The sequence below is a fragment of the Halichoerus grypus genome, chromosome 11 (genome assembly GCF_964656455.1).
Source record: "Halichoerus grypus chromosome 11, mHalGry1.hap1.1, whole genome shotgun sequence".
In the NCBI taxonomy this organism is placed as follows: Eukaryota; Metazoa; Chordata; class Mammalia; order Carnivora; family Phocidae; genus Halichoerus; species Halichoerus grypus.
Window position 1 is genome coordinate 39,365,309 of NC_135722.1, and position 13,243 is coordinate 39,378,551.

Below are 13,243 nucleotides of genomic sequence, written 5' to 3' on the forward strand. Positions count from 1 at the left end.
GTAAACCAGCACAAGTATCATAGAACACAAAGTAGTGACAAATGCTATGAAAAAATAAACTGGGGTGAGAGGAGAGAGAGCAACCGGATGGTAGTCAGGAAGGTCTCTCTGAAGAGGTGATATTTGAACAGACATCCAGAAAGAAGTGAGGGAAAGAGCCATGGGAATATATATGGAAGAACATTCCAAGAAGAGGGAACAATAAGGCCCTGCCTTAGGAACAGCAGATACGGTGGTGTTTCTGAGAGGAATTATGGATTGAAGAGTAATGGGGGATGGATGAGAGTGGGGTGGGGGCCTCGAAGGCCTTGGTCAGGACTTTGGGTTCTTAGAGTGATGGGAAGCCAGCATTTATTTATTTATTTTTAAAGATTTTATTTATTTGACAGAGACACAGCGAGAGAGGGAACACAAGCAGGGGGAGTGGGAAAGGGAGAAGCAGGCTTCCCGCCGAGCAGGGAGCCTGATGCGGGGCTCCATCCCAGGACCCCGGGATCATGACCTGAGCTGAAGGCAGACGCTCAACGACTGAGGCACCCAGGCGCCCCAGGAAGCCTGCATTTAAAAGGGATTGTTCCGAGTGCTGGTAGAGAGCAGACTGAGGGGACCAGGAGCAGAAGGCGGACCCCAGACAGGAGGCTCCTGCAGCAGCCCAGGCCAGAGATGGGGGCTTGGACTAGCATGAGGAGTGGTCAGACCCAGAACTCAAGAAAAGGTAGATCTGACGGGCTCTGCTCATGGTCAGCTGTGGGTGTGGGGAGAGAGGCATCAAGAGGGAGTCTACATTTTGGGAGGAGCAGGTTGGTGGGGACAAGAGGGGAGATGGCAGAAACCAAGAGCTCCATTTTGAATGTTTTACGTTTGAGATGCCTGTTCAGCCATTAAGCAGAGAGGTGACTAAGAAGCCGGTAGCTGTAGGAGTCTGAAGATGGTGGGGGGAGATCTATGTTGGAGCCTCAGAGAGTTCTCGAGGAATAAATGGTAGTCAACCCCCCAGACTGATGAGGTCACTTAGGGACATGGTGCAGATGAAGAGAAGGCCCAGGACAGAGCCAGAACACCCCACCCTTTAGAGGAGAGAACGAGGAGAAGGAACAGCAAGTGAGGTAGGAGAAGCAGGGGAAGGAGGGCATGATCAGCTGTACTAAGCACTGGGTCAAATGCCACCAACTAGCTAGCAGGACACAAGTGTCTTGAAAAGATGAAGAATAATAAAACAAGAGTCGAATATACCCAGTACTACCCAGGATGCATGCTATGAAGGCCTGGGAGGAAGTGTGGCTGGATCCATTCATCCCACCAACATTTATGAGGGCCCAGGATCAGCCAGCTGCTGAGAATATAGAATCTGTATTCATTTATTCTCACTCACTCATTTAGTTAAATAAAATCAAAAAACACTGAGAACTTACTATTTGCCAGGCATTGTGCCAAGCATTTAATGATTATTAACTCAAGGAATAATTAAAAAAACAATGCTTAAGCGCTCAGAGAAGGATGAAAGCTTATGAAACAGGTACTTTTATCCCCGTTTTACAGATGAGGAAAATGAAGCAGAGAGAAGTGCAGACCCAGGTGGGGAAGGGGCTTGTTGGCCTCGCCCGGCGCACTCCTCCCAGGCCTGGGTCTGGGCCACACACAGATGAGGGGGCAGACGGGAGAGTAAAGAGAGAACGTACAACACAGCTTGGCAAGTGCCGTGGCAGAGGTGGGAACAAAGTGGTGTCACCTGCACAGAGAATGACAGGACAGGCATTGTGGGGGAGCACGAGGGAAGGCTTGACCAAGGAGAGCTGATGTTTGAGGTGTCTTGAAGGTGGAGGAAGAGCTCACAGAGAGAAAATGCTGCCGGCGCCACCAGCAAGAGCCAGTGTTTCACACCAGCCAGGGTCGAGGCAGCATGCGGCTCAGCCAAACGGGAAACTGAAGAGAGTTTTATGAAGGGCAGGGACACAGGAGCCAACAAGGTGTGGTAACGGGGCCCGGGGGGTGCAGAGGAGGCCAGGTGCTCCCGACGGGGCAAAGGAAGTGGTGGTGGGGGCAGCCATGGCTGCCCCGAGAAGCTCAGACCTGCGTGTAAGATGATCCAGCAGAGAGCGAGCTGGGGAGTCAGAGCCCCATTTCCTTTCTCCTCAGGCCCTCTCACCCCCGGCTGGGTGTCAGAGGGCAGGGAGCCCAGGCAAAGCCTCCTGGGACACAGGGCAGCACAGAGAAGGCTGCAGAGTGGGTCTGGGGGCACAAAGGAAGAAATGCAGCACACATTTCCGAACCCTGGAAATCTTGGAGCCCTGGGCACTGTCAGAAGTACTTTGTATCTATTCACTTATTTAATCCCCACAACAGCTTGAGGAGGGCAGATGTTCCTCGGGTGGAACAACATGCATTATTTAATTTGTTCTTGCTTGCTTTCTCGCTGGCTGGCTGCGTGCACACGTGGAGTTGTATTTGCATGAGCTGAATGTTGTTTGCTTCCCCCCGTGCGTGCGGCTGTCCTGAAGGGCCAGTCCAAATGGAGGAATGCTGGGAAATGAGGCTGGATAGGGCCCCCCGTGCGTGCGGCTGTCCTGAAGGGCCAGTCCAAATGGAGGAATGCTGGGAAATGAGGGTGGATAGGGCCCCCCGTGCGTGCGGCTGTCCTGAAGGGCCAGTCCAAATGGAGGAATGCTGGGAAATGAGGCTGGATAGGGCCCAAGGCTAAACCCAGAATTTGCCTCAAGTGCCCCAGACAAGGGGCCTGAACCCCCCTCCCCCCACCATATAGACTGATAGCAGAGAGCCCACTCAGCCAGAGAATGCTGCTACAGGATGGAGGGGATCAGACACAAGGTGGGCCGGGAAGGAGGGATTGAGATGATAAAGTCTTTATAGGTGGTGGGCTCCTTTAGGGTTTCTGTGCCCATATCAAGAGAGATCCAAGAAAAGGAAAAGCTTTTTTTTTTTTTAAGATTTTATTTATTTATTTGAGAGAGAGAGCACGAGTGGGGGCAGGGGGCAGGTTGGACTGGGGACTCCATCCCAGGACCCCGGGATCATGACCTGAGCCAAAGGCAGATGCTTAAACCGACTAAGCCACCCAGGTGCCCTGAAAAGGAAAAGCTTCTTAAATTTAATTAGAAAAAGAAGACACAGTGTCTTGCACACAGTAGGTGCTCAATAAATGTGTATTAGACAGACGCATACAAAAAGTTCTATCTGGTAAGTGGATACTATGTGGTGGTTAAGAAAAAGGCAGAGGTTTTGGAGCCAACGGGCATGAGTTGGAGTCTCCGCTCTGCTGCTTCTTCGGGCCCATCTTTCCTCATCTGTCAGGTGGGGATGGTACTATCCATGCACGTCAGAGGTTTGTTGGAAGGTTAAAGATAATTCACATCAAGTTCCTCAGACAAGGTTGGCAGTCAGTAAGCGAGAGTATGGCCTGAATGAGCGAACAAGGAGCCGTCCAAGGACCGGCTTCAGGGAGCCCCTGCTCTAGGATGCTTTGTGCCATTTTCCTGACACCTGGCGCTCGGTGTAAAGCCCCTGGCACACAGTAGGTCTTTGACAGCATCATGCCATGCAGAGGCGCGAAGTGCCCAGTGGTGTCTACTGAATGATGAACGCACTCCATTTGCTCTAGTCTAGAGCCTTTCTTCTATCCTCTTGGCTCAGCCCTGGGTCACCACCTTCCCAACACTCCTCAGCACATGTCTGCCACAGCCTCCTGGATCTGTCCCTCTTAGCTCGGTTCCAACTGGTCACAAAAGAGTGGGTCACAGACTCATGCAAGACTGCCTGCCTCCTCGCACCTGAACGCTGCCTTCATTTAAGGGGAGTCCGAGCCCCGTCTTGTAATGTCTTTCCTGACCATGCACAGCTCAGAGCCTCCCCACCGGCCTCCCAGCCTGAAGCTCTTCTTGCCCTCTTACTCAGTCTTGGGCTAAAGAGAGCCAAGGATAAGGAGTGTAGAGATTCACACTGCACTGTCCCAGGGAGCGGAATTTGGGGTTTCTACCCACCAGCTCCCCTGGGATTGAGGTGCTAATGAAACAGCTCCTGACCCTGACCTTGGAGTCCCAGCCATTGACGTCAGCAAACTTGAAATGATGTAACTTGACTCTCCCCCTGGGGGGAAGCGGGGGACTGAAGGGGCCTGGAGAGGTGAAGGAGTGGCCAGGAGGCTGACTAGTGGACAGAAGTCGGGGCCAACCCAGCCTTGGCCAGGCCAGGACAGGGCGGAGTTGCCCCTAGCATTGGTGACCCAGAAGGACGGTCGGGGGCTTCTGGTGGGTGGGATGTGCTATCTGAGTGAGTGGCCCAAATCCTTTCTGAAAGCAGTTATCCGGCACTACAGCCACCATCAGGTAAGACAATGGGCTTGTTCCAGACCGGGGCGCTGACCCTGGCACGGCCACTCTAGACCCTGGTGACATGGCCACGGGGGTGAGCAGCAACACTGCTGCCATGGGGGCGCATCACTGTCATGGGAGGGGCACATGTGTGCGTATGAATGTGCGTCCCCCTGGGGATGAGGTTCAGCCTGGCCAAGTCCGGATGTGCAGAGAGACTCTTGTGGCCACATTGGGGTGATCTGCATGTGGCTCATGGAGTCAGAGGACCAGCCTGGCCCTCCTCTTGCGGCCCCAGCCCTGTGGAGATGCTGGGGAGCGGAGGTGGCCTCCCCCTCCCTGGCGTCTGCTACGGGTGTGCTGGGCCTAGGACTAGAATTCTGCCCTTGGGTTTTCTAGGTGGATTTTCTGATTGAAAATGATGCAGAGAAGGACTATCTGTATGACGTGTTGCGGATGTATCACCAGTAAGTGTACGGGGTCCAGCTCCTATGGACCACCCGGGTACCCCTGTCTATAGGGAGCCCTGGGATGGGTTGTTCTGAGACGGGAACCTCCCCTTCCCATCCTGGGGCGCTCTGGGAGGGGGGCAGATGCTCAGTGGGAATCAAATGGACACGCCGTTCACTTGCCTTAGCAAATATTTACTCAACTACTCAGTACATGCTCTGTGCTAGGAGCTGAGGGTACACGAGTGAACACATCAGCCTGGTCGCTGCCCCCAGGTTGCTCGTAAACCAGTGAGGGAGGCTGTCAAGTAGCCAGATAGGCTCAACAGAATATGATCGCTGAGATAGAACAAGAAATACCAGCTGCCCCCAGCCGCACGTCCGATCTGTCACTTGTCATTCACCTGCTTCTTTATTCATTCAGCATGCATTTCTAAGCTCCTACTGCTTGCTGGAATATGGAAATGAATAAGATCTACTTTCTTCCTTCAAGTAACTCGTGGCCTAGTGGGGGGAGTATACAAACTCTACAAACACAAAGAGCTCTAATAGAAGTTGCAGTAAGATAACTGCTAAGGTGAAGTAAAAGCCAGATGTGAAGAAAGGAGTTTTGCTTCCAATCAGGGGGGAGGGAGGACCAAGAAGGCGTGAGCTAGGTTTTGAAGGATAAGAAGGATGTTGATAGGTGGAAGTATCAGAGAAGGACATTCCAGGCCGAAGGATCAATATGAGCACAGGTGCAGAGACATGAAAGCATAGGGTGCAAATGGGAAGTGACAAGTAATGTTGGGGAGTAGAACTCGGGCACACAGAGACCATGATCAGCCACGAGCCTGGAGCAGCTCCGTAGAGAGTCATGGAGGCCCTGAGCCTGCCGAGGAGCATGGATGGTGGCCTCTGAGCAGTGGAGAGCCACTGAAGGGTTTTGAGAAGGGGAGTGACTTACATTTAGAAAATATTAGACGAGTGTGAGCAGGTCGGTGACAGCTGGAGAAGTGCAGGCCGGAGATGCTGAGGGTCTGAACGGGATGAGGAGTCACGTGAGAGATACTATGAGGGCAGACTTGACAGAGCTTAGCTGCGGAGCAGAAGTGGGGGACCAGGGTACAAGAGGGGTTACCAGAATCTCCCACGAAGTTTCCTGACTGGAAAGATCCTGGGCTTCAGAATTAGGAAGAGCTGAGTTTGAATCCTGGCTTGAGTTCATCTGTAGAATGGGTTAACAATCCCTACCTCGCCAGTTTCCCTGTGACATTTAATGGGAAAGAATGAGGCTCTTATGAGGCACTTGGCCCAGAGTTAGGGGCTCTGGGCTTTTCAGGAGCATTCTCTCCATTTCCAGGGCGTGGACCCAGTGGGTGGGGACCCGGCCTGGGACTGCTTCCTCTGGGAACCCTTGGGTGTCAGAAGCCATGGCCATGGGTGAGGCTCCAGGTGTTCACCGTGTCTCTGCAGAACCATGGATGTGACCGTGCTTGTGGGAGACCTGAAGCTGGTCATCAATGAGCCCAGCCGCCTGCCACTGTTTGACGCCATCAGGCCCCTGATCCCGCTGAAGCACCAGGTGGAGTACGACCAGCTGACGCCCCGGCGCTCCAGGTACCGAGGGCGCTGGCAGGAGGCAGGGGTGGGAGAGGTCAGCTGGGATGGACAGGGTCACTCACTACTGGATGGGTCAGTGGTGGCAGTCAGGCCAGCACTGGGCCATCACTGACCTCTCCTGTGGCAGGAAGCTGAAGGAGGTGCGTCTGGACCGTCTGCACCCCGAAGGCCTCGGCCTCAGCGTTCGTGGGGGCGTCGAGTTCGGCTGCGGGCTCTTCATCTCCCACCTCATCAAAGGCGGTCAGGCAGACAGTGTCGGGCTCCAGGTGAGCGAGCAGAGTCCAGCGGAATGGGGGGTCAGGGCCTCAGGCTTCCTGCCTCCCCGCGGAACGTGGTCACCTCACCTTTCTGAGACTTTGGGGGAGGAAGAGGCTGACACATCCTGACAGATTTGCTTCAGGCCCATAGAAATCAGGCTGCAGGCAACTGCCTTTTTTCTTCAGTCACGCTGGGAACCTGCCTACTGCGTTTCACCCCCCGCCCTTCCCAAAGGAGGAGCATAGTTATGTCCTGGCACCTGAAGCTTTGGATGTGTGGCCTTTTACTGGAGGGGGAAAAGGAAATCCCAGTGTAGTGTGGTGTTTAAGAGCATAGACCCCCAGAGCCAGACTATCCTAGCTTTTCTATTCATGAGCTATGGGACTGTGATGAACTTACTTAACCCCATGCCTCAGTTTTCTCATCTGTAAAATGGGGATAATGGTAACACTCCCTATCTCATCAGGTTGTCATAAGGAATAAGTGAATTCGTATTATAAAGGACTTATGAAAGTGCCCAACACATAGTGCTATGTGTTTGTTAAATAAGCAGAGACGGAGATTTAATAAACCCCTATAGTATGCCAGGCAACGTGCTCACAACTGGTTCTCATATCATCCCCATCTTACAGAGTTAATAGTGGCTCAGAGACTTGACTAGAGTCACAGGCAGTAAGTGGCAGAGTCAGGATCTGAACCCAGGTCTCTTGACTGCCAAGCCCAGGGATGTCTCTTCAGCACCCCAGGTGCCTCTCCCTTGGGGTCCCACACCTCCATGTCTGAGCCGAGATGGGCCGACCTCCAGATCTCGCTCCTGCTGGAGCCCAGAGCTGTGTTTTTGTATGTCCAGATTGAAGAGGCCCTCCCAGCCCCCCCTCCCCCAAAGCTGCCAGCATGTTTGTTATCAGGCTGCCAAGACAGGGGCTTCAGGGGGCTCGATTTATGGTTCAGACCCCGTGGAGCGGGAGGTGGTTAGTGGGAGCTGACAGACATTGCTTTGTTCTAAATCCGTCTCACCGCTCGCCAGTGGCGGCTGAAATTTCAGCCACTTCATTACTCCTCTCCTGTGGGGCACATTTTCCAGCCCAGAAACACAGCCAGAGAAAAAACATAATGAGCTCCTCTCTTGGACCGAGGCCCTCTTTTTTTTTTTCCAAGGCAAACTCGCCTCCTAGGACAAGCATTTCTCAACAATGCCTCCATGATTGGGAACATCGGGGCATTTTCATGAAACTTAGAGTTTTGCCTTCCCACCTGTTTCTCAGGCTTATAAACTGTCTTCTCTTTCTTGGGCTGACAGGCTCATCTGTCCTTTGTGCCCCTGTCCCTCAGATCGTCATTTCATTGTGGCCTTCGCACAAAGGGCCTTTTGCAGGGCTCCACGCTGGAGCGAGAACGAGAGGAAAGCTGATAGTGTAGCCTGAGCCAGGGGCTGTGTGGGAATCATTCTGACTGGGGTCCCAAGCAGGTTCCCTTTAGGAACAAGACAGGGAACCTCACTCAGAGGAGCTTGGGCAAAACGTCCGCCTCCATTCGCCTGTCTGGGGTTCATGTTTCTGGGAAGCTCTCATGCCTGAGATCTGAAGACAGGAGAAGATTCTGGAAGGCAGGGGAGAGACATGTTCAGACACAGCCTGGCTGGACTGAAGGCCCTGCTGATTTGACCTGTTTGGTTCACCTACTGGATATATGTTAGGGTTTTTTTTCGGGTGTGTCCTGTCAGAAGCTAGGCCCTTTGCTCTGCACAGCATGCTCTGTCATCCAGGGCTAGAGGATTCTGTGTGCCTGGGTTGTCCCACCCATAAAATGGGCAGAGTAATCTCTGCCTTTCCTATGGGACTTGAGGTCCCCTGTGACAGGTGGCAAGAATCCAGAGAGGACAGGATGTGGGGAACTGTAGCCAGGCTTGGCCAGGTGCCCCTCCTCTCTGCTTCCAGATGCCCAAGAGACAACGCTTGTTGTCAGTAGGGGAGACCTGACTTCAAATCCCAGCAATGCTGTACTAACCAGGTGACCTTGAGCAATTCACTTGCGTTCTCTGAGCCTCGGTTTCCTCACTTTGATTAACAGAAACAAAGTTGCTGTAAAAAATGGGTGCAAGGAGTGCCTGGGTGGCTCAGTTGGTTAAGTGTCTGCCTTCGGCTCAGGTCATGATCCCAGGGTCCTGGGATCGAGCCCCACATCGGGCTTCCTGCTCAGTGGGGAGTCTGCTTCTCCCTCTCTCCCTTTGTGCTCTTTCTCTCTCTCAAATAAATAAAATCTTAAAAAAAAAAAAAAGGTGGATGCAAGGAGCTAGCCCAGCTGCTCTCCTCACATGAGGTGTCCCCAGAAACCAGAGAGTTCTTTAGTGAGCCCCTCCCTCTGGCACCTTTTTGAGCCCCTTGCCACTCTCATCAGGTCCCTGAGAAGATTGGGGTCTGTGCTGAGGTGTGGAAGGGAAGCATTCAGGTGGCAGCTTCAAGAATGTTGCTCTGTAGGGATGTTGGAGACGGTGGGAGTTGGCCTAGCCGAACCCCTCACAGGCTGTGTACCTGCCCGGCTCCCGGACCCCACAGAGTCAAGTTGTGTCCCCCACATGTACCAACAAGTCCCCAAAGGACAGTACATGTGGTGTGAGTGAAGCCACCAGCTGGCTTGGGCTGGCCTCAAGCTGAAGAAGAGGGGCATCCAAGATCCAGTCCCTATTTTGCAGCTAATGGCCATGTGACGTTACACAAAACATCACCTCCCTGGGCCCCAGTTTCATCTGATGTCTGAGGATCCTTCTAGCCCCGCAGCTATGAAGTGAGGAGTTTCAGGACTGATCCCCAGAGCCAAGGCTCTTGGAAGGGCCCACAGCAGCCTCCAGCTCACCACAGATCTGTGACCAGGCTGACCCTGCAGGCCCGTGAGCCCCTGTCTCTCCCAATCCAGTGAGGCCTAAAGTCCTGCAAAGAGGGTAGGAGTATTTAGGGCTCGGCTCGACGAATGATAACAATAGTGACTATGTACTGATTACTGATCGTATGCCAGGTGCTGGCAGGCTTTACACGGACATGCTTGCTTAATTCTCACAGCAACCGGAACATTTCCCCAGTTTACAGATGAGAGGAACTGAGGTTCAGAAAGTTCAAGAGACTTGCCCAAGGTCCTTTTTCCTCTTCTGGGGACAGCATCCATAGGCATTCCGAATGCTCCAGCGTTTGGCATATCGTCGTAGGCTTTTCTACCGTACAATCTCGAACAAAATGAGACCATCTCGAACTCCTGCTAATAGAATCATTTACCTTCAGACCCAGAAGGTTGGGAAGGCTCCAAACTCCACATGTGGCATGTGCCCAGGCCACCTTCGAGGAGTTTGTGCTGTGACGCCTACAGTTCTTTTTTTTTTTTTTAAGGTTATTCATTTATTCAAGACAGCGAGAGCAGGAGAGAGAGTGAGAGAGATTGAGAGAGCGAGGGGGTAGGAGCAGAGGGAGAGGGACAAGCAGATTCCATGCTGAGCGCAGAACCCGATGCGGGGCTGGATCTCAGGGCCCTGAGATCACTACCCAAGCCGAAAGCAAGGGTCGGATGCTTAACTGACTGCACCAGCCAGACGCCCCGACACCTACAGTTCATAGGAGGTTGTCTAAGGTTAAAAAAACACATCAGCAGGGCTGATGGTGGTTCCATGCGTGCTAAATGTGTCTGTGACGGGATCAAGCAGGCTTTCCTTATCGAAGAGCAGAAAATCGTTGTGAAAGTGCTGGAGACACAAGCACAGAGTCGGAAAGCTAAATAAAAAATGAAGATTTTTTTGAGTAATAAAAATTTTAAAAAGAGAACTGCCCAAGGTCGTTCAGCTAATAAGAGTAGAAGCAGGGGTGGGGCGTCTGGGTGGCTCAGTCGGTTGAGCATCTGCCTTCGGCTCAGGTCATGATCCCAGGGTCCTGGGGTCGAGCCCAGCGTAGGGCTCCCTCCTCGGCGGGGAGTCTGCTCCTCCCTTTACCCCTCACCCCGCTCTCGTGCTCTCTCTCACTCTCTCTCTCTCTCTCTCAAATAAATAAAATCTTAAAAAAAAAAAGAATAGAAGCAGGGGTTTGAATCCAGGTCATCTGATGCCAAAGCCTTGTGTTTATTCACTGTTCTTTGCTTACTCCCAGCATTGGAATTCAGAGGTCAGGGCTGTGGCAGAGTTAAAATGTCCCCTGAGCGTCCATAGAGTGGAAAGAAAGAAATTGTGTGTGCGCCAGTGATGTGAACTTGAGTCAGGAACCGTGGAAGTTCCTCACCCTGACTCAGTTATGGTGTTTCGGTGATTAACAAGGACAGGAGAGCCTGCTCCTTGGGGCGGGGTGGGACAAAGGCCACGGGAGAGCTGCTTGAATCTAGGTGAAGGGTTGCCCTTTGCATGGGTTCCAGAACCTGGTGGTGACACAGTGGGGTAAAGGGGACACTGGAGTGAGGGGACAGAGTCCCAAGTTCTAGTCCCAGCTCTGCTACCCACTCTCTGTGGCTCTCGTCTCCCATGTTGGATCCCCCATCTGCAAAATGGGCCAGAAAGCCTGCTTGGACGTGTCACTACCATGGGACTGCTCAGGCTGATGGAGAGTGGGTTGGTTATAACAAGGTACTAGGAAATATCCCAAGGTTTCTTCTGAGGGAAGGCATGGTCATCGTCCCTTTTCCTGGAGAGCACGCCCAGAGCATCTGGTGGCAAGCTTGTCCAGCTGCCGGATGCCCCCTCAACCTGGTGCTCATTCCCTCTGTCTGTGGCCAAGGTTGGGGATGAGATCGTCCGGATCAATGGATATTCCATCTCCTCCTGCACCCACGAGGAGGTCATCAATCTCATCCGCACCAAGAAGACTGTGTCCATCAAAGTGAGACGTGAGTGAGGCCAGAGGGCACGGGGCACTGAAGGAGGGGTGGGCTAGGGTGGGGTAGGCAGTGGGGTCCCTAGCTCCTGGGGGAGGAAGGGAGGGCAGAGGAGCCGTCCTTAACCCCCATGCCTTTCTCCCACAGATATTGGCCTGATTCCTGTGAAGAGGTAAGCAGGACCCTTCTCTGCAGACAGGCTCTTCGCTGTGGGCTCAGGGTCCTGGGATCGGCTGTGGGGTCTGGCTTCAGCCAGGCCAGCCCTGCTCCCAGGCCAGTGGTAGCTGGAGGCTCCAGATGCGCAGATCGGGATTTGGAGCCTGGCTCCTCAGACATCTCTCTCTAATGACCCTGATCTTCTCCTTTCCCTTCCCCCCAGCTCTCCTGATGAACCCCTCAAATGGCAGTATGTGGACCAGTTTGTGTCAGAATCCGGGGTAAGGGCCAGGGCCACCTGTGATGCAGTCTGGATGGGGTTGTCTTCAAGGAGGGACAGCCCGTCCCAAAGGGAGGACTTGCCCCAGAGATGTGCGTTCAGGGGCTTCTGACAGGCCCCCAGGGCATCCGGAATGTCCCTGAGGGTGGTGGGCCCTCAGCCAGGCCCAGCTGGTGCAGACAAACCCCCAAGGGACATAATGGTGAGCAGTCTTATGTGGGGACAGCAGTGCTTGCTCTAAAGGGCTTTATGAAGTCAAGAGGCCACTTGTATACATGTGGACACCGAGTGACCCGTATCCCATCCTTCCTCCAGGGAGGGCGGAGTAGCCTGGGCTTCCCTGGCAGTCGGGAAAACAAGGAGAAGAAGGTCTTCATCAGCCTGGTAGGATCCCGAGGCCTTGGCTGCAGGTGGGTGGCAGGCATGCCCTGAGGCTCGCTCCTGGCCAGTAGACCCCAGTAGACCCCTAACACCTCTCCCCTTTCTCCTTGCTGCTTCTGAGGAGATCACACTTCTCGGAGCCTGATTTCTTCCCTGAGCTTCACAACAGCCCTCTATGGCCAGAGGGACAGCTCCAACAGGCCCATTGTACAGATGAGGAAACTGAGGCCCAAAGGCAGAGCCATGTTCCTTCGGTGGGCCCTCAAGTCACTGCAAAAGGAACCTGTCCAGCCGGTCATCTCTGTTATAGTTCCCTTGTCATTTATTACCTTGTGGGCTTCCTGAAGTGGCAGCCAGGGAATTGCAAACAGGCATCGGGCCACATGGGGTGTTCTTATTAATAAGCACACAGGTGCTACAGTTATAGATCTAGGTTCCAACCCCTGCTCTGCCACCTATGAGCTCTAGAACCTCGGACTAGTCACTTAGCCACTCTGAGCCTAGTTTCCCCCCCTATAAATTGGGGATGAGAACACCCGCAAAACCAGTTGTTGTGAGGAGGGATGAAATGACAGAAGTAAAGGACCAGCTTAGTGCTTAGTAGGTAGTAAGCAGCTGCCAAACATTAGCTATTATTATGTAAGTTTTTCATATTATTTCCATTCATTTACATGTATTCAACACTTTTCTGCCAAGCATCAGTGATAAAAAAAAAAGTCCCTCCTTCCTAAGAGATTACACTCTAGAAGGTAGTGAACGTGGAAGCCAGCCACTGAATAGTTACAGCAGAGACTGTAACAGATGGCAAGGACTCTGATGGAGTTATGTTCGGCTTGTTTCAGAGATGGCAGGTCGGTCTCCCGTCCTGTGCTATTTCTAATCAATTAGTGGTGGCTGCCTGGAGTACTGCAGTTGACCCTTGAATAATGCAGGGGTCAGGGGTGCTGACCCCT

The 13,243-nt window shown here is 53.0% G+C and overlaps 2 protein-coding genes across 2 annotated transcripts in view; both read left to right on the forward strand.

The window, feature by feature from the left end:
• USH1C (USH1 protein network component harmonin) overlaps nt 1-13,243 on the forward strand; it is a 45,849-nt gene that overhangs the window by 3,144 nt on the left and 29,462 nt on the right. The window contains 7 exon segments of the mRNA XM_078058366.1: nt 4,725-4,792; nt 6,230-6,373; nt 6,504-6,642; nt 11,377-11,485; nt 11,621-11,645; nt 11,853-11,910; nt 12,225-12,319. Of these exon segments, the coding sequence (XP_077914492.1) occupies nt 4,725-4,792; nt 6,230-6,373; nt 6,504-6,642; nt 11,377-11,485; nt 11,621-11,645; nt 11,853-11,910; nt 12,225-12,319 (638 nt within the window).
• Nucleotides 9,805-10,397, forward strand: LOC144379517 (large ribosomal subunit protein eL34-like). Its single transcript, XM_078059168.1, has 2 exons — nt 9,805-9,990; nt 10,230-10,397. The coding sequence occupies exons 1-2, from the start codon at nt 9,805-9,807 to the stop codon at nt 10,395-10,397; spliced, it is 354 nt and encodes a 117-aa protein (XP_077915294.1).